At 37.2% G+C, this 20,453-nt stretch overlaps 1 protein-coding gene across 1 annotated transcript; it reads left to right on the forward strand.

The window, feature by feature from the left end:
* On the forward strand, positions 1–19,890 carry FAM151B (family with sequence similarity 151, member B). The gene is made up of 6 exons (XM_005858089.2): positions 1–176; positions 6,551–6,676; positions 6,845–7,010; positions 11,264–11,481; positions 14,173–14,308; positions 19,560–19,890. Exons 1-6 carry the CDS (start codon positions 152–154, stop codon positions 19,717–19,719), a joined length of 831 nt encoding a protein of 276 aa, XP_005858151.1. The 5' UTR covers positions 1–151; the 3' UTR covers positions 19,720–19,890.
* The last annotated feature ends 563 nt before the right edge of the window (positions 19,891–20,453 follow it).

A 20,453-nucleotide genomic window follows, 5' to 3' on the forward strand; every position in this document is an offset into this window, starting at 1 on the left:
GCTTCCACCTCCGCTTCCCAAGGTGCTCTCAGGCCGCGCTCGGGGACTGACCGCTCTTCCCTCGTTCGTGGAGTCGTGTTTCTACGCCACCTGCGAAGGGTCATCGCGGTGCCCACGGCTTAGCGCTTGCAGACCGCAGGCGTCTATCACCATGGCAACGACCGCTGGGGGCCCTGGTAAGCGCCAGTCCCCGCTCCGCAGAACGGGCTCCACATCCTGCACTTTCCTTGCCCTGTGCGTGGGAAGAGATGGGGGAATGGGACACTTTGAGAGACACCTCTGGCAGCGCCCCTCCCTTTTTTAGATCCTGGCAATCCGCATTCTCAGCGCGCGTCCACAATCCATTGGCTTGGAACCTTGGTTCTGCGTGGGTGTTAAGAGGGGAAAAAAAAATTCTGACGACAAAGAGTGGCAAGAATATTGCGCCCTACTTCGTGTTTTTTAAGAGAAGTTTTAGGGTCATAGGAAAATTGAATGGGAGAAACAGATTCCCCATATGTCCCCTACCTGGATACATGCATAGCCTCCCCATTATCAACATTCCCCAGTGAGCAGTACAATTGTGAACCTGCACTGACACATCATAATCACCCAAAGTCCAGTTTACCAGGGTTCACTCTTGGTGCTGTACATTCTATGGGTTGACAAATGTATAATGACATGTATCCAATCCTATGGTATCATACAAAATAGTTTCTCTGCTCCCAAATACTCTGTGATCCAACCCTTATCCCACCCCAATCCCTGGCAACCACTGATCTTTTTACTATCTCCGTAGTTTTGTCTTTTCCAGAACGTCATATAGTTGGAATCATATGTTATGTCACCTTTTCAGATTGGCTCCTTTCACTTAGTAATATGCTTTTCAGTTTCCTGCATGTCTTTTTCTTACTTGATAAGCTCCTTTCTCTCTTAGCATCAAATAGTATTTCATTGTTTGGGTATGCCACAGTTTATCCATTTACCCTCTGAAGAGCAGCTTGGTTGCCTCCACGTTTTGGCAATTATGAATAAAGCTGATGCAAACGTCTGTGTGCAGGTTTTTGGACGACAGTTTTCAGCTCCTTTGGGTAAATATCAGGGAATACAACTGGATCATATGGTAAGAGTATATTTAGTTTTATAAGAAACTGCCAAACTATCTTGCAAAGTGTCTGCATTATTTTTCATCCCCACCAACAATGATTGAGAGTTCCTGTTGCTTCCCATCCTCACCAGCATTTGTTATATCAGTGTTCTGGACTTTGGCCATTCTAATAGGTGTGTAGTTGTGTTATCGGAGAAATGCATGGGTGGCTTTTTGTTGTTGTTTTTTTGCTAGTGGAAGTGGGGTCCTTAGGATATCGCAAGAAAAAGAATTTTCTGAGACTCACATGGGAGGATGAGTGATCTTTATTTGTGTGGAATTACATCTCTGGGTTTGTAAAGTCCCATTTCCCTTAAACCAGTCCTGGAAGATGTGCATCTGGGGATTCAGTAGAGCTAAAAGCAATGCCAGCATCCAAAGTTTCCGTTCCATGATGGAATTGGGTCCAGTACAGTAATAGGCTAGTTACAGTTATTCAGTCCATTGTTTGGGGTCCACATGACTCTGGGCCATGTGGGCAAATGCAGGGGACCCAAGAGAGTGCACCCCCTGCAACAAGAGTCCCAAGAGATCAAGAAGCAAACTCCTTTTAGGAGCTTAAGTATCTCAAATCTTCAGGTGCTTGAAGCAGCCACGTCTACTATAGCTAATGACCTATTCCTAGGTGTGATTGACAGGCAAGTACCTTCCCTATTTCATCCAGACTTTACTGGGCTTTATTCTAAACTGCAGCTTCCTGGCAAAGCTGCACAGATGACACGTTCATAATATTTGGCCTTCTCTTTGCTTCTTCCCAGTTATTATAACTAGGTTATATTACAACTAGAGGCCCAGTGCATGAAATTTGTGCACTGGTAAGGTGGCTGCTGGCCAGCTGATACTCCGTCCCTTCCCCCGGCTGGCCCCACCCCCTGGTCAAACTCCTGGGCAAACTCCCAGTCGAGGGGACAATTTGCATACTACACTTTTATTATATAGGATGGTATCAGTTGTACTTTGTTGTTTTGTGTTTCTCTTATGACACATGATGTGGAACACCTTTTCATATGCTTGCCATCTGTTTATCTTCTTTGGTGAATTGTTTGTTGAGGTCTTAAAATTGGGTTGTTTTCATATTGTCGAGTTTTAAGAGTTCTGTGTATATTTTGGATAACAGTCCTTTATCTGATTGTCTTTTGCAAATATTTTCTCCCAGTCTGTGGTTTGTCTTATTTTCTTGATGTTGTCTTTCCCAGAACAGAAGTTTTTCATTTAATTAAGTCCACCTAATTCATTATTTCTTTCGTAGATGGTGCCTTTGGTGCATAACTAAAAAGTCATTGCCATACTCAAGGTCATCTAGGTTTTCTTCATATTATCTTTTAGGAGTTTTATAGTTTTCCATTTATGTCTATGGTCCATTTTGACTTAATTTTTGTGAAAGGTATAAGGTCTTTGTCTGGATATCATTTTTTTTTGGTTGTGGATGTCCAGTTGTCCCAGAACCATTTGTTGAAAAGACTGTCTTTGCTTCATTGTATAGCCTTTGCTCCTTTGTCAAAGATCAGTTGACTATATTTATGGAGATCTATTTGGGGGCTCTTCATTCTGTTCCATTGATCTGTTTATTCTTTCACCAGTACCACTCTGTCTTGATTACTTTAGCTTTATAGTAAGTTTTGATGTGAGGTAGTGTCATTACTTTGTCCTCCTTCAATATTTTGTTGGTTCTTCTGGGGTTTTTTGCCCTCCATATAAACTTTAGAATCTGCCCTGGCTCATGTGGCTCAGTTGATCGGTTGTCATCCCATGCATCAAGAGATTGCTTGTTCAATTCCTGCTCAGGGCACATGCTCAGGTTATGGACTCAATCACTGGTGGGGGCGTGCACAAGAGCTGATCGATGTTTCTCTTTCACATTGATGTTTCTCTCTTGCCTTCTCCCTTCCTTTCTCTCTGAAAATCAATAAACTATTTTTTTAAATTTAGAATCAGTTTGTCAGTATCCATGAAATAACTTGATGGGATTTTGATTAGAATTGCTTGGATCTATTGGTCAAGTTGGGAAGAACTGACATCTTGACAATATAATTTTTTTGTTTTTGAACATGGATAATCTCTCTATTTAAGTTCTTTAATTTCATTCACCAGAGCTTTGCAGTTTTCCTCATATAGATTTTGTACATGTTTTATTAGATTTATACCTGAGTATTTCAGTTTCTGAGGTGCTAATGTAAATGGTATTATTTTCCATTTCAAATTCCACTTGTTCATAAATAGAAATGCAGTTGACTTTTGTACATGAACCTTATATACTTCAACCTTTTCAGTTTAAATTTTTTCCTGACTGTAAACATAATGCATGCTTATTATAGAACATTTATAAACTATTTTGAAGTAGGAAAGGAATCCACCTAATGATAATACTCAGAGGCCCCCAGAGTAACTTTATGGTACATTTTTTAACAATTCTGACTTTTAAGAAAATATAGTTAAAATCATAGTATATTTGCCATCATCATATACTATATATCTCTTTTTAAAAGTTTCACTGTTTAAAAAACATACAAACTAGTTTTTTAAAGCATTAGTTTTTAGTGGCTTAGAACAACACAGATTTGTTATTTTATAATTCTGACATGGGTCTCACTGAACTAAAATCAAAGTGTCAGCATGGCTACATTACCTCTAGAGCAGTGGTTCTCAACCTGTGGGTCGCGACCCCTTTGGGGGTCGAATGACCCTTTCACAGGGGTCGCCTAAGACTATCGGAAAACACATATATAGTTACATATTGTTTTTGTGATTAATCACTATGCTTTAATTATATTCAATTTGTATCAATGAAATTGGGGGTCACCACAACATGAGGAACTGTATTAAAGGGTCGCGGCATTAGGAAGGTTGAGAACCACTGCTCTAGACTCTATGCTCCTGAACTTATGGTCAACTAACTATAGAGACCGCTTGAGTTCCTTGGTTTATGATTTCTTCCTCCATTTTCAAAGTCTGCAGTGGCTGGTTGAGTCTCTCATATTGCATCACTCTGACACCAACTCTCCTGCCTCCCTCTTTCACCTATAAGGGTCTTGTGATTAAATTGAGCCCGCCTGGATAGTTTGGGCTATACCTCCGTCTCAAAGTCAGCTGAATAGCATACTTAATTCCATCTGTAACCTTAATTCCTCCTTGCTATATAATATAGCATAGGAATTAGGACATAGAAGGCTTTTGGGTGTGTGTGTCGTTATTCTTCCTATTACAGTACCTATAGTCTCTACCTTGCTTTTTTTCACTTAACATAACTTTGAGATGACTCTGTATCTGTATATAGAGATTTGCCTCATTCTTTTTAATGGCTGCTTAATGTTGCATTGCCTGGATATACTATAATTTATTCAGTGTATTTACTGTTGGTGGATATTTAGGTTATTTTCCCCTTTTGTTTTTACAAACCGTGCTGCAATAAATATCTTTATATCAAATGTGTCATTTCCCACATGTAAGCACATCTGTTATGGAATAAATTTATGAAAATTTATAAAAGTGAAATTTCTGGGTCAAAGGATAGATGTATTTTTATATTTAAAAATCTTTTTTCTTTTTTTCTTCTTATTGAGGTAATTTGCACACCTTACAGTTCATTCATTTTTAAAGCATGTCATTCATCCGTTTTTTAGTACTAGTATATTCAGAGTTGGTATATAATCATCACCACAATCAATTTAAAAACATCACCACAAAAAGATGTAAAAATAGGGGAAGGGACATACGTGAACTCACTGTATCTTTCACTCAATTTTTTTTTTTGTAGAGCTACTAGTAAAACTGTTCCCCCAAAAGTCTTAATTCAAAAAATTGCAACTAATTTTGCCTTTCTCTTGGCCCTATCTTCAGAGTTATAGCCTACTTAAAATAGAATTAATGTCATAGATAATTTGAGTCATCTTAAAGTCTATAGATATATACAGTTGTGGGTATAAGGTAGCAATTTCATCCATTAACAGGGCAAGGAGAACTTTTTACTTACATTTTTTTTAGTTTCTGGAGTCATGGTATTTTATTATTAGTATATAGGTTATCCTTATAAAAAATTTGACTGCAGTGTGCTTAATAGTTGAATGGTACTGTGGGCCAGTATATACCATTAACTAACATTTACTTTTTTTCTGGTAACATGCATAATTACCTTTTTTGTGAGGCTTTTAGTGTATCTCTAAAACGTCATTGTTGACATCCACATCAGTCACATATTTTATCTTGAGAATATACTATGATTAAATTATTTTTCCATTGTTGGACATGTCTGTTATAGCCAATAATTAATGTGCCTTCTAAAAATGCCTAACTTAAATATTTAAAATACGATGGCCATGTATTTTCATCTAAAAGTCTCTGATTCTATTACATATGCAAAATAGGGCCTAGTGTTTTGGGTAGGAAATTGCTTGGGGGATAGTGGATGCTGCAGCCTAATTCTCTCCTTTATTCTGTAGTCCCACATACAGAGTGGTTGCTGAGTCCCATGTATGTTATTTTGAAGTTATATGCTCCTCTTTTCTGTAATCAATTTTTACTTTTTCTTAATGTGTATCAGCAGTTTATGATGGCTGACCATTTTTAGTTTTTTAACTGTTGTTAGGCAGAATTAATAAATAACAGAAGACAAAAGGCATCAACTTGCAGCCATTTGGCAGGCACTTAAATGTTTAAATAAATGAACAAGAATTAGGGAGGTAAGATTATAGATAACTGTTTTCATTGTTTTTCAGCTTTTTCTCATTGCTGTTGTAGGATATGGCATAATTTGGGATAGATCTGAATTCAAGTGTTTTGGTCTCAGTTAACTCATATTTTAATGTTTAATTAAAATAAACTCTGGTCTGCCAAAAAGTAATTATAGATATGGGGAATTATATATGTTTGTACATGCTAGATAAATCTGTGAATATTAACTCAGGTGTTTACTTAGTCATTCATATAAATGTTGCTGAGACTCATAATCTGAAGGTAAATATGCTTAACTGTGTAATTTAAGGTTCTAAATTGTTAATGTAAATATGGAATGGGGCTTCAGGTGGAGAAAACAATTAAATGTACAAAATTTAGAAGCTTTTAATACAGCTTTGGCTTAACATGTTTTACTTATTTAAGGGGCCTGGAATCCATGTGACATAGTGTGAAAATTCCTGCTTTAAAATATCTGTGTTTTACCTGTTTTTTTTTTCTTTCTACATACTTTTTCATGCTTCTGAGATTCAGACTATCCTATATGTTTACTAGTTATTACTTACATCATATGTAGCATGTTTATATATTTATATATATTAAATACCTGCCATATCGTACTTGTTCTCATTTTTTAAAATCTCATGTTTTTCTTCGTTGAATTACTTTATTCTCTCTGCTGTGCCCTTTTTTATTAAAATTATTTACCCCATATAAAACAATCTATTCTTTTTCATGGAAATGCTGTTATTTTAGGATCTTGGAGTGAAAATATACTGCAGTATTTTCTGAGAAATAACCAGATCACCACAGAAGATGGTGCCCAGATCACCTGGTATCATGCTGCTAACCATAAGGCACAAATGAATGAGGCACTGAAAAGTAAGTCAGTGCAGTTATTTATATTTACATTGGGTAATAGATGAATCCAACTCTTTAAAAAGTATCTGAGCATATTTGCAGGTACCAGAGACCTTTTATCTTTCTCAAAAGGTCTGGCATCTTCTGCAGTCCCTATTTTGTAAGTATTAACTTCTTTTATTTGGACAGGCACTGCCCACATGATAGAGGCTGATGTCCTCCTTCCAAGTGAGGGATCAGACCATGGCCAGCCGATCATGGCCCATCCTCCTGAAACAAGTAGTGATAATACTCTCCAGGAATGGCTGACTGAAGTCACGAAAAGCAATAAAGGCATCAAGCTGGATTTTAAGAGGTATTTGTACAAATATATTCAGTCTTCTGGTTGTTACAGAATAATTATTTTGTGGGGGGGAAGTTAATAGCCTCTCATATCTATGCCTGACTAACTAACTTTGTACTTTTATCTAAGTTGAATTGGAATTGCAGACTGATACATTCTAGGAATGGATCTAACACCCACTGAGCTGTTTAAAGTTAATTTTTATAAAGGAATTTATTGTAAGTGACCATTATGATAATACAACAGTAAATTTACAATGCTACCTTTATTAAAAGATAGTCCAGAAGAGAAGGAATTGAGAGAATTTTGTTGAGGTAGTTAATGCATATTCTACTTGATTTATGTTGTTACATTTGTGTATAGGGGATTATTTAGATTTCTTCAATAACTGAAATGTTCCTTAAAAACAGTATTTTGGAGGCATTGATAATGAAGAGCAAGATTAAGTGTCATTTCATAGTAAGTTTTACTTTTCTGGTATTTTGGTAGTGTGAAAATTATAGGTAAAGCCAGAAATATATTGGGTCACCATAGAAGCTCACCATAAGCACTAACGCAGCTTCTATGAAAATCTAGGATTTGTGGTAAGCCTACTTCATCTCTGAACAATATTTTTGAATTGAATGATCTCAAGAAATTAATAAAGATTTGGAAATCTGCCTGGCTGGTGTTGCTCAGTGGTTGAGCGTCAACCCATGAACTGGGAGGTCACAGTTTGATTCCTGGTCAGGGCACATGCCCGGGTTGTGGGTTTGATCCCCAGTAAGGGGTGTACAGTAGGCAGCTGATTGATGATTCTCTCTCATCAGTGATGTTTCTATCCCTCTCTGCCTCTCCCTTCCTCCCTCTGGAGAAAAAAATATATATATTTGGAAAAATTATTCATAGAGTTATTAAGAGGACTCTAGTCATTGTTGTGGGGCTAAATATACCAGTAAACCTCCTTATACTGTTGGTGAATTCCAGAGCTATTTGCAGTAAATGGAAAAACTTTTAAGATGGTGAATGTTCCAATTCCATTTCATTGACAAAGAAATTTAGTCCCAGAGGGGTTAAGTGATTTACTCAAGGACAATAGCTGAGCTTGGCAGCTGAGCGAGGACCAGATTTCAGGTTTCCTGGAGCCAGTTCAATATGCCATGAAACAAAGTACTTGATCTTTAATGCCTGGTGACTCGAAGTTTTAGAGCTCCTTGCCTTTTCGTGTGTTTAGTTTTTTGTATGTTTATTATTGCCCCTGGAGTTATTCCCTGTGATGTATTCTTTGGCTCCTTGCTAGTCAGATTAGCTCATTTATTTTTTTTTAGATCTATATATTTATTGATTTCAGAGAGGAAGGGAGAGCTAGAGAGAGACAGAAACTTCTATATTGAGAATCATTGATCACCTGCCTTCTGCACGCCCCCTACTGGGGATCAAGCCCACAACCTAGGCATGTGCCCCAACCAGGAATCAGTTCACAGGTTCATGCTCAATCACTGAGCCACACCAGCAGGGCAGCTCATTCATTCTTAAACATTGACAGCTACCACAAAAGGCCAGTAAAAAAAAGACTTTTTGGTAATAACATATTTGAAGGGTGTTGCTCGTCTGACTAGAATTTGCACTCTGAAGCAAAACTCTTCACTTTCTCAGTAAGAGAAGCTGAATGACCTTTTAGTCAAAACTTACTAGCTCTTGTTTTGTACATTGAAGTTAACTTGTTCAGTAATAATAATAACTAAGTAATATATGATGATTTAAAAATTTTATTTGGAGTAGCAAACTCCCCTGTGTTTTAGCAAAAATTATTTCCCCTTAGAACATAATTTTAAACGAGTTATTGTAATTTTAAGTGTGATTTTAATTATGTCACCCCTAATTTCTAAATGAATTTAATAGAAAAATAGGATGTGATACTCAGAAGTTTGACATACAAGTAACTTTTTAGGAAAAAGAATCTATTCTATAAAAACTAAGTTTAAATTTTTTTCTAGGGATTTAGAAAAGTACTAAGCAAAGAGAAATTTTAGATAGTATTCTGATCAGGACTTCCCTCTTCAAATTATCAGTGTGGCAAACCTTTAGACAGTCCTTTATGGGAAACTTAATACTAATACATGTAAGAACTGAGAATGTAATTAGAATTACATGGAATTTATAGTTTAACTAGAGGCCTGGTGCATGAAATTCATGCATGGGAAGGGTCCCTAGGCCTGGCCAGTGATCAGTGCCAATCTGTGGGGTGACTGGCAGGGCGATTGGGGCCCCCGCTGGCACCTGCCTTGTCTGGCCTGGCGCCACCCACTCGCTGGTCCCACACCCTGCCGCTGCCGGTCAGGGCCTGTGGGCTGGGGGCAGCTCCTGCATTGAGCATCTGCCCCCTGGTGGTCAGTGTGCATCATAGCAACTGGTCATTCCACTGTTCGGCTGATTTGCATATTAGGGTTTTATTATATAGGATTGAGAGGGATGTGTCATTATACAGGATTTACAATATTGGGTCTTCCAGGCTTTTCCTCCACATATACTCCTTTAGGATTATCTTGACAAGTTCTAGAAAAATAAGAACTATAATAACAAAAGTTGTTATTTCCTTTAGTAAGGTTTTATGTTTTACTTAATGTAGGTTTTTGTTTTTCATATTTAAGTGTTTGGTAAGGGAGAGTATCATTACTTTTGTATTAGTAGTCTATATTAGTGGTAACTAAAATATTTACATATAAAATAGAATATGCATATTAAATTCTTGCTTCATTGTGTCTTGTGTCATAGTTTCTTATTGCCACAGTGCTTTACATGTAGTATATGCTGATGGAATTTCACTTATATATGCTGAAGGAATTTCAATTTTGGGGAGAAAATTCTGTTTGACACTAGATATTGTCAGATTGAAAACCAATTTAAACAGCCCTATGTCAGCTTACTAAATTGCGAAAGCCTAAAAAGTTCCCCCAACCTCTGCAAACACCAGATTTCTTAAGAAATCAGAGTCCTTTCCAGAAAAGAGTTTCAGGGTTTCCCCCCCCGGCTGCACCCAGGAGGAGCAGAACCCCATAGGACTTGCAGACATGCAAGCTTTCGAATCACAGGTATGAGGTGCTTGGTACCAAAAATGGGGGAATTTGTAGGAAGTACAGTGTCAGATGATCAGAATTGTCGTTTTAACATGGTATTGATACCCTTCAAGGCAGAGTGCATTTGAGACAGAGAAATACAGCATCTTCATTAGAATTTGCAGCATTAGAGTTTATTAGTCCACTAAGATCTAGGGCCTCCAATAAAAAAGAATGAAATCTTACCATTTGAGACAGCATGGATGGACCTAGAGGGTATTATGCTAAGTGAAATAAGTCAGACAGAGAAAGACAAATGCCATATGATTTCACTTACATGTGTAGTCTAAAGAACAATATAAATGAACAACAAAACAGAAACAGACTCATAGGTACAGAGAATAGACTCATGGTTGCCAGAGGGGAAGGGTATTGGGGAACTGGGTGAAAAAGGTGAAGGGATTGAGAAGTGCATATTGGTAGTTACAGAATAGTCATGGAGATGTAAAGTACAGCATAGGAAATATGGTCAATAATATTGTAATAACTATGTATATGCCAGGTGGGCACTGAAAATATCAGGAGGAACACTGTAAAGTATATGATTATATAGCTACTATGCTGTACACCTAGAAACTAATACAAAATAATCCTGAGTGTTAATTGTAATTGAAAAATATTTTTTAAATTAAAACAATATATATAAAATCTAGGCCCTCCATTCCAGGGGCAGAAGAATGGGGAAAAAGAGCTTACCACATGAGAGCAGAGTGAAAGGCTAGCGGCTGGTTTCCTCTGGTTTTAATGCACAGTATCCTTGCTTACTAATAAACGTGACCCAAGAAATAATGGGATTATCAGTTTCTCTTCTCAAAACAGAGAGCCCAAAAGGAGTGGAGTGAAAAGCGGTAGAAGCATAAGCAGAAGGATGCCAGTCCCTTAGGAAGAAAGATGGAAATGTGGAGAGGGGATGCTGAATGTTTCCCCCCCCCCCAACATCCATCTTTCAAGTTCTTAGCCTCCCATCACAGTATTCACTAAAAGCTAATTTTCTTAGAAATCAACATAGGCCTTAAAGGGTCTGAAATGGTTCAGCATTGTAAGTAGTATAGTTTCCAGTAAAGTGTGTGTATACATTTTTCAAGAGGAAAAATTATGTAGTCTGATTAAAACCTTATTGTTTCAAAATCTCTAGGTCTATCGGTCATTGACAACAAACTGTGTTTTCAGTCTGGCAGCTGTAGAGCCAGCCATGATGCTCTTGGAAAATGTGAAGAAGCATCTGAAGCGTCCTGTGTGGATTAACGCTGATATTCTTCCCGGTCCAAATGGAAACAGCAGAGTAGTGGATGCAAAACCTTTTATAGACACTGTGACTTCCTTCTTTCCAGATGTGACCTTTTCCCTGGGTTGGACAACAGGATGGCATCCTGAGAAAGTTAATGAAGGTAATAATTTTTAAAAATGTATTTCTTGGTGGTCAAATTAAAATATACTCCAGCCCAACCGGCGTGGATCTGTGGTTGAGCGTTGACCTATGATCCAGGAGGTCACGGTTCGATTCCCCGTCAGGGCACATGCCCCAGTTGCGGGCTCGATCCTCAGTGGGGGGGGTGCAGGAGGGAGACGATCAATGGTTCTCTCTCATCATTGATGTTACTATTTCTCTCTCCCTCTCCCTTCATCTATGAAATCAATAAAAAAATATTTTAAAAAATATAAATACTGAAAATACAAAAATACCTTCAATACAAAACCAAAAACACGTTCCACAAAATCTAAGAGCCTAATGGAGAGAAAGGTCTGGCCCTAAAGATATGTGTATGATTCTTCTATTATTTCAGGAGACACTTCACTCACTGGTGACATTCTGTCACCAGCTTCCATGGGAAATATTTATTGGCACGGTCTAGAATAATGAAAGCTGCCTCTGTACATACTTTAAACAAATCCTAAGTTGGTCTCTTTGAACTTGTAAAACATTCTATAGTCTTTTTTTTTCTTTTTACTGTGGAGCAAGCTCCCATTGTTAGATGAAAGATTAAAAAAAATGGTTTTAAGAGCTTTCCATGTGATTTGAGGCCAGAAGTAGGGGGAGTGTGAGTGCTGCTGCCTGGACATTGGAAGGGGCTCCCATGCAGGGTGCTGGGGCCTTGGTGCCCTCCTGCTCTCTTTGGCTGGACAAGGTGTGGGAGGCCATGCACTTCTTTCTCTTCTAGGCTCGATCCCTTCTTTCCTTCACATATTTCTACAGAAGGACCTGATATTTTCAGCTTCTCTTTTCTGGCTGAAACTTACTACACTATTTGAATTCATCTTTCTATTTCTTTATACATCCCTAGGTAGTAATTTCCAGGTAAACAGCCAGTAAGCAATCAGATACTATGGACACCTGTCCATGCGGTTAAAATGATGAACTAAGAAGGTATTTAGAACCTATGGAGATGTGAGCTTTTATCCTGTGTTTAGGGCATTCATTTTTTACTTTTTTACTATTACTGTTTTTATTTATTTTTATTAAATGTATCGGGGTGACATTGGTTAATAGGAACATAGAGATTTCAAGTGTACATTTCTGTGATACAAGATCTGTATATTTCACTGTGTGCCCACCACCCAAAGTATTATTGTTTTAGATAGAAAGTTTTTTAGTCTAACATGAGATTTGAATAACTACTATCTAGTGACATTTAGGTTATAATCCCTTGGACCAATAATTGTTATGATTGAGAGAAAAAATAATATGTTTTAACTTAATTCTAGTTCAACTTTCTAATCATTCAAATTTTTATTAATTTCATTAAAAATTGTAACATATAATTTAAAGTGTTTAAAGAAGGTAAACCAGAAATGATTTAGTATCTTGCTTACTAATTCTGAACTCCTTTTAGTCACTGTTTAACTCAGGCTTTAACCTCAGGCTTCAATTGAGTTAAACCATATCTGGGTCTTTAAGTCATATTGGTGTTGAATTATTTAAGGCTGCTTTCCCCCACTGGCCTCTTGTCATTACCAACGTGTGTTTTATCCTCCCTTGCTTCTTATGCCACAAATTTTATAAAGAGATTTTATGTTTTTGTTAATGGAAGTATAGCTTCTGTTAGCAATAATGTTAAGTGTAGCTTCTATTAGCAATTTTTCTAATTAAAGATGTATATTTTTTTCAGATTCAAAAGGAAAGCAGACCTTTCCCTTCTTTCATGAGAAATTTAACTGCTAACCTAACATATTCACATAGGCTTTCTATAAAATGCTCTTTTACTGACCAATGCTTTTTTACAACCTGCTTTTGATAGATTCTGGGTTACTTTAGAAATATAATTTTTTTTCTAAAGTTTTTATAAACAGGTGTGATTTTTACAATGTCTTAACATGATTGAAAGCACATATATAAAAGTCTACCACTATGTCTATTTTAGGTAAAATGTATTAGAAATCTGGACTAGCCAAAAGCTTAAAAATTGAAGTTAAATGTCACCCTGATAAATTAAAGAGTAATAAGTAAATAAATAAACAAATAAATAAAATTTAAAAATCTCAAGTTAATTATTACTTAATTAGCTAACCAACACCTAGTAGCCATCTTTCTCTTAGAAAAGAAAACGTAATTAACATAAATGGAAGATCTTAGTCTATAGGGAGTATTAATGATGAGGAAGTGCCTAAAAGTCTTAGAATCTTTAAAGTAACTACTGTGTCAAAATTTGCTTTTTTTGCACTTGAAATATTAGTAAATTATTTTTTTTCATTTATTGATTTTAGAGAAAGAAGAAGGGGGAGAGAAGGGAGAATATTTTTATTGTTCCACTTATTTATACATTCGTTGATCGATGCTTGTATGTCCCTAACTAGGGATCAAACCTGCAACCAGAATAATATGTAACCAATTGAGCTACCCAGCCAAGGCATTTTTTTTTCTCAGATTTGCTGTAGATTACTTGTGGCATGATTTTAGATTTAACTTTCATCTACATTTTCCACCCAAAATATTTTCTTGCACTAAGTGATATTTTAATTCTATTTGTATTCAAATGAAAATTTGCATGAATTACCTGTGAATTTACATATGTAATTTAGTTTTTATTTAATTGACTTTAGTATTCTAGTAGAAAAGTTAAATTTCTTCCTTTTGATTTCAGGTTATAGTTGGACAATGGTGAAAGAGATGGAATGCATATGCAATGAACTAAGTCAGCCTGTAACTTTTCCTGTCAGAGCAGCATTAGTCAGACAGTCTTGTTCTCAGTTTCTTTGGCTGTTAAAGAAATCAAACAGGTATGTATAAGTTTAACAGCATAGAGTGTGCATGTGAGTGTGTGTGAAAGACAGAGACAAAGGATAGAAACTAATTATATCAAGACGGTGTGTGTAGGAGAGGATATGAACACTGATTCTGTAAGCATATAGACTCCCTCACCAGAGTGAAGCTTCTTAATGAACCTTAACATTGTCTCTTCCTCACAGTTTTTGCACATAGTAGGTGCCCAGTAAATGTCACTTTTTTCATTGCTATACATTGACAAAGTTTTAAGCAGATAAAATAGTTACCCTCTGAATTCTATAATAATTTCAGAAGTCTATTCCATGAAAACTTTTTTTTCATCCTCACCCAAGGATATTTTTAATTGATTTTTTGAGAGAGAGGGAGACAGAGAGAGAGAGAAAGAGAAAATGAGAAACGTTGATGTAAAAGAGAACAATTGGCTGCCTCTACGAACCCTGACCAAGAATTGAACCCACAACCCTTTTGGCTTACGGAAGGACACTCCAGCCAAGTGGGCCACCCGGCTGGGTTCTTTGTCTTTGAGGCTTAGTAATTTTACTAGACTGTGTCTCCATAAGGACCATTCTGTATCTTATGGAGACACAGGCATGTGGACTTCTTTTCACTATGTAGATTCAAATGTTATTTTCTGAAATATTTCTGTGAATTATATTTTTATATATTTGTTCTTTTGCATTTGTAACACTATGATTTCTCTTTTAGGGACTCCTATTATGAATATGTAAATCTCCTTTGCTTGTCTTTGTTATCTATTATTTTCTCTCTAGTCTCTCCTTTTATTTGCATTTTATTTTACTTGATTTTATAATTTGTCTTTTCTGTCCCTTACTGTATTTTCAATAATGTCTTTTCTTCCTTGTATACCTTTAGATTTAATATTGTTTTTGTAATGGTATTAATTTTCCACTTCTTTCCTAAGATCTGCCAGTTAATGTTTTACCACCTCCTTTCTGTTGTCTTGCATTTGAGCTCATATCTCTGCTTTATGCTCTTTCTTCAAAGAGGTAATTGCATCATTTAAAAAATGTTTGGTTGTGGTTTTCATCTGCTTTGTGGCATTCTTTTTGTTCATTTGTTTAATCTGTTTCAGCTATCTGATAGTTGTTTAAAGATGAGGTATTTATTATTCCATCTGCCATTTATTTTTTCTTATATTTTGTTGTACTCTCTTGTATAAAACCTCTGCCAAATTATTTTGATTATTCTACTTTAACGAAAGTGAGGTCTTCTAGATCAGCTACTTGCCCAAAGTTCATATTTGAGAGGAACCAGGACTATGGTTCTTATGACCCAGAGAGTCTCATGTGTGAGTTTGTTTAATCTTTAACTTCTCCCCAGTCAGTGCTGATAGGTGGTTGTAGTTTAAGTAAAATCTTTCATCTATTTCTTAAATTTAAAATGTTGGGTTTCCACAGCAGTGGCCTTGTTCCCTATGGCATTCCTTTGTAAAGTCTTTCCTTGTCTACACTGCTTCTCGGGACCAAAGCTGATCCAGGAAAGCTCTGCAAAGTGTTTAGGTGGAAATTGCTCCTCATCTGTGAGTGGCTTTTGTAGGCTTCCTCTGTAAACTGCTACATGGGCGAACTCCATCTCCTTATATACCCATCTGGCCTTAATGTATTGCTACTGGAATCCTTTTTTACCTGTTTTATAATTTTCAGTTTCAGCTCTTTCTTAATTTCATTGAATATCAAGTTTCTGTTTTCATTCTTCTGTTCTTTTTGCTGCTTTTGGGTGATTCTTAGGAGAAAAGGGAAGCAGGGCTGATTTTAAGCTGCCATGTTCAAATAGGATGTTCCTACTATCCCATTTCTTTCATTATCTCTTGCCTCAATTTTCTCATCTTCCACTTCTTGTGTAGCCAATCACTCTCCTGAAATTTCTCATTTGAAGATCACACTTTGTTCAAGCCAAATTCTTTACCTCTGCAACACTTAATTAAGTACTGCTGGTCACCCCCTTCGGTCTGAAACTTCCTTGTCTTTCACCTCATGGCATTGCACTAAGTGGGTTCTTCTGTATCTGTCTAGTTCTTCTTTGTTGTTGTTGATGATGATTTCTTTTTCTCCATCCTTAATTTTGCATTTCTCTTGACTCCATCTCTTTCAGAGTTTTCTTGTTTTAAATATGAAAGGTGAAATAATAAAGCTTTAATGGAATATAGCACTAGAAACTATCTTCACAACATTGGGCAAGGGGAAGAATTCTTAAACAAGATACAAAAATCATTAGCCATAAGGGATATGTTTGAGTAATTTGAATACATGAAAATTCAGAAATTCTTTCTATCAAATGATACCATGAAGAGCATGAACAGGATAGACAGAATTAGGGAAGATTTTTATCTAATCTAATAAAGAGGGGATATGCAAATTGACCTCACAAAGATGGCGGCGCCCAGTCCCCTCAGCCCTGCGGGAGTCCCCCAGTCATTTCAGCCCCGCTGCTGGCAGCAAGCAGGCAAGCAGGCCTCGCAGAGAGCCAGCGGACAGCAGGTCCTGCTTGCTTGCTTGCCCGTCACCACGCCAACCAGCGGGCAGGCAAGCAGGCCCCTCAGAGAGCAGAGAACCATGGGGAGGGGCCTAAGCCATCAGTAGGACATCCCCTGAGAGCTCCTGGATTGGAGAGGGTGCAGGTCGGGCTGAGGAACCCCCCCCCCCCCACACACACACACACACATGAATTTCGGCACCGGGCCTCTAGTTAAATTCATAAAGAACTATCATTCTATTACTTGTATATCACAGTTTATTTATCTCTTCTATCATTGAATGACATTTAGATTGTTTCATGTTTTTATTGATTTTAGAGAAGGAGGGAGAGAGAAACAGCTGTGTGAGAGAGAAATATCAAATGGCTGCCTTCACACACCCCCTACTGGGGAGTGAGCCCACAACTTGGGCACGTGCTCTGACCAGGAATAGAACAGGTGACCTCTTGGTGCATGGGACGATGCTCAATCTGCTGAGCCATACTAGCCAGAGCTGTTTCATGGTTTTGACTATTACAAAAGATTGCTGCTGAGAACATTTATACACACACACACACACACACACCATGGTGCACATGTGCCTGCATTTAGAACAGTTATATCAGGAGGGAATTCTAGGAGTAGAATATTTAGGTCTTAGGGTATTCATATTTTCAACTTTAGTAGATAATGCTAAACTATTTTGCAAAGAAAATGAATAAACTGTAGCTACATGATTCAACTTGGATAAATTTCACAATGTTCAGCAAAAGAATCAAGACCAAAAATTATATTCTATACCATATGACTCCATTTATGTAAAATTCATTAAAAGGAAAAATTAAACTGTTTTATTTAGGGATGAATACATAGTTGGTAAATTAAGAAAAGCAAGAAGGTGGCTACCACAAAAGTCAAGGTTGTGAGGACTCCTGGGGAGGGCAAGGTTGTGGTGGGGCAGTGACAAATGTGCCTCTCGAGGTGCTCGTAATGTTCTATTTCTTGACTTGTTTTAGTTACACTGGAGTTAATTTTCTAATAATTTGTTAAAATGTACACATGCATTTTTCCTACATATGGTATTTCACTATAAAAAGGGCTTTAAATATAAGACCTGAGAATTGATTTGAAGGAATACAATTCAAGATATCCTTGGGCAATTTTATTTTTCCTATTTCAGTTTAAGTACAACAGGGGGAAGATTAAAAGAGAGAACTCTAGAAAGCTCTGGATAGCTCTTCTTTTTTAAAAAAAAAAATGTATTTTTTATTGATTTCAGAGAAGAAGGAAGAGAGCGAGATTGAAACATCAGTGATGAGAGAGAATCATTGATTGGCTGCCTCCTGCATGCCCCCTACTGGGGATTGAGCCCACAACCCAGGCATGTTCCCTTGACCAGAATCGAACCTGGAACCCTTCAGTCCACAGGTGGACGCTCTATCCATTGAGCCAAACCGGCTAGGGCTGGAAAGCGCTTTTTTAAACCTCAGTTCACATCATGTCTTTTTATACATTTTGTCACCATGGTGCTCAAATACAGTAGATGCCATATTAGCAAAAATAATAGATTTATAAAGTAGTTCTCATTTTCTTTTCTGTGTTCTCAGAATTTAAAAGTCCATTTTGATTTGTCACATAATATTGCTATGGAAGAAGATCCAAAGTACTTCCCTCTATTACATTTCCAGAATGGTGTCACCATCCTTAAGGACAGGAATGTGTCAGTATAACAAGAATATATGCCTTCGTTAGACTACTTTTTGATCATTGGTAGAAAAAATGCTTTGGAGATTTTCCCCTGGATTTGACTTGTTTATGGGGAAAATAAATACGAAATTAACAGCTTTGCATTTCTCTAGACTCCAGTGCAACAGGAAAATGTCACTGAAATGAAAATATACAGTTTAAATAGCATTAAAATTCTGAGCATATTCTTTTTTAAAATATATTTTTATTAATTTCAGAGAGGAAGGAAGAGGGGAGAGGTAGAGAAACATAAATGATAAGAGAGAATAATTGATTGGCTGCTTCCCGCACACTCCCCACTGGGGATTGAGCCTGTAACCTGGGCATGTGCCCTTGACCAGAATCGAATCTGGGACCCTTCAGTCCGCAGGTCGATGCTCTATCCACTAAGCCAAACCGGCTAGGGCTGAGCATATTCTTATATCCTAACAAATCTGCATATATTATTAATGTTTTTTAACTCCAGAAGTAGATCTAAATTTATTCCATTTGGTATTTTCAGTGACATCTTGTAGCATATCTCAGACAAAAATCCCCAGAAGGAATAGTGAAGCCACTTATAAAGTGAATGAGTGTTGGGGGTGTCAGTGGCACTTGTGTCTGTTCACAGTCTCTTCCAATTGTGCGTTGACTCTGGTCAGGCTACTTACGAAACCCAGGTTAGAGCTATAGTGTTTGTGTCGAGAACAGATTCCTTGATCAGCAGTGCAATCTCCTCAGTTCTTTTGTCCAAAATTTGGCCTATTTTCAGTGCTACTAGTCTGGGTTTCTAAAGCCATTTAACATTCCTGTAATTCAGATACAGCAGTTAGCTAATTTAGCACCAGCAATGTAATTTTTTTCCTCTTTAGTCCATTTAATGTTGATGAAGGAATGAAGGGATAATTTCGCCATTGCTAATTAATTTTTTTTTATCGGTGTGCATTTTGGTTGGAGACAAACTATTTTTAGGCTTATTGGAATTCCTCATCACTGTTTCTTATTTTCCACTTTTAACTATAGAATTCTGTTTTATTCTGATGCAGGTACAGCCTGACTATATGGACTGGAAAAAATGATAACTATTCCATTGAAGATTTACTTTGTATTAGAGACTATTTTGACAAAAAACAAGTTTTCTATGATATCTTGGAACCACAAAATTGTGAATTTAAACAAGCCATTGGAATCAAAGTTAATCTCTAAGAAGAAGATTCTTCTAAATTATTTGGTTTCATAATCCTTCTCTGCTTTGGTCTGAATTAATTACCATATAAAAATTGTGATGATTGAGTTATGCTCCAATTCATCCAATCAAAAAATACGTATTGAGCCCTAGCTGGTTTGGCTCAGCAGATAGAGTGTCGGCCTGCGGACTGAAGGGTCCCAGGTTCGATTCCGGTCAAGGGCATGTACCTGGGTTGAGGACACATCCCCAGTAGGGGGCGTGCAAGAAGCAGCTGAATCGATGTTTCTCTCTCATCGATGTTTCTAACTCTCTACCCCTCTCCTTTCCTCTCTGTAAAAAAAATCAATAGGAAGGAAGGAGAGAGATAGAAACATCAATGAGAGAATCATTGATCGGCTGCCTCCTGCACACCCCCTACTGGGGATCGAGGCTGCAACCCAGGCATGTGCTCTTGGCCGGAATCGAACTTGGGACCCTTCAGTCCACAGACTGACACTCTATCCACTGAGCCAAGCCGGCTAGGGCTCTCATCGATGTTTCTAACTCTCTATCCCTCTCCCTCTCCCTTCCTCTCTGTAAAAAATCAATAAAATATATTTTTAAAAAAATACTTATTGAGTGCTTACTGTGTATTAGGCATATGTTCTTATAATACTGTACTTACCTAAAAGATTTGGAAAGAAGAGATTTCATTGAGCCTAATCTAATAATTTAGAAAAAATGATATTTAAAACCCTTTATAAAAAATAAT

Source organism: Myotis brandtii, unplaced genomic scaffold (assembly GCF_000412655.1).
Source record: "Myotis brandtii unplaced genomic scaffold, ASM41265v1 scaffold115, whole genome shotgun sequence".
NCBI lineage: Eukaryota > Metazoa > Chordata > Mammalia > Chiroptera > Vespertilionidae > Myotis > Myotis brandtii.

Excerpts from the sequence above, each read along its gene's own strand:
- FAM151B (XM_005858089.2), top strand. The coding sequence starts at position 152 with ATGGCAACGACCGCTGGGGGCCCTG. Across the intron at positions 177-6,550 it reads AACGACCGCTGGGGGCCCTG|GATCTTGGAGTGAAAATATA; the intron begins GTAAGCGCCAGT and ends CTGTTATTTTAG. Across the intron at positions 11,482-14,172 it reads TCCTGAGAAAGTTAATGAAG|GTTATAGTTGGACAATGGTG; the intron begins GTAATAATTTTT and ends TTTTGATTTCAG.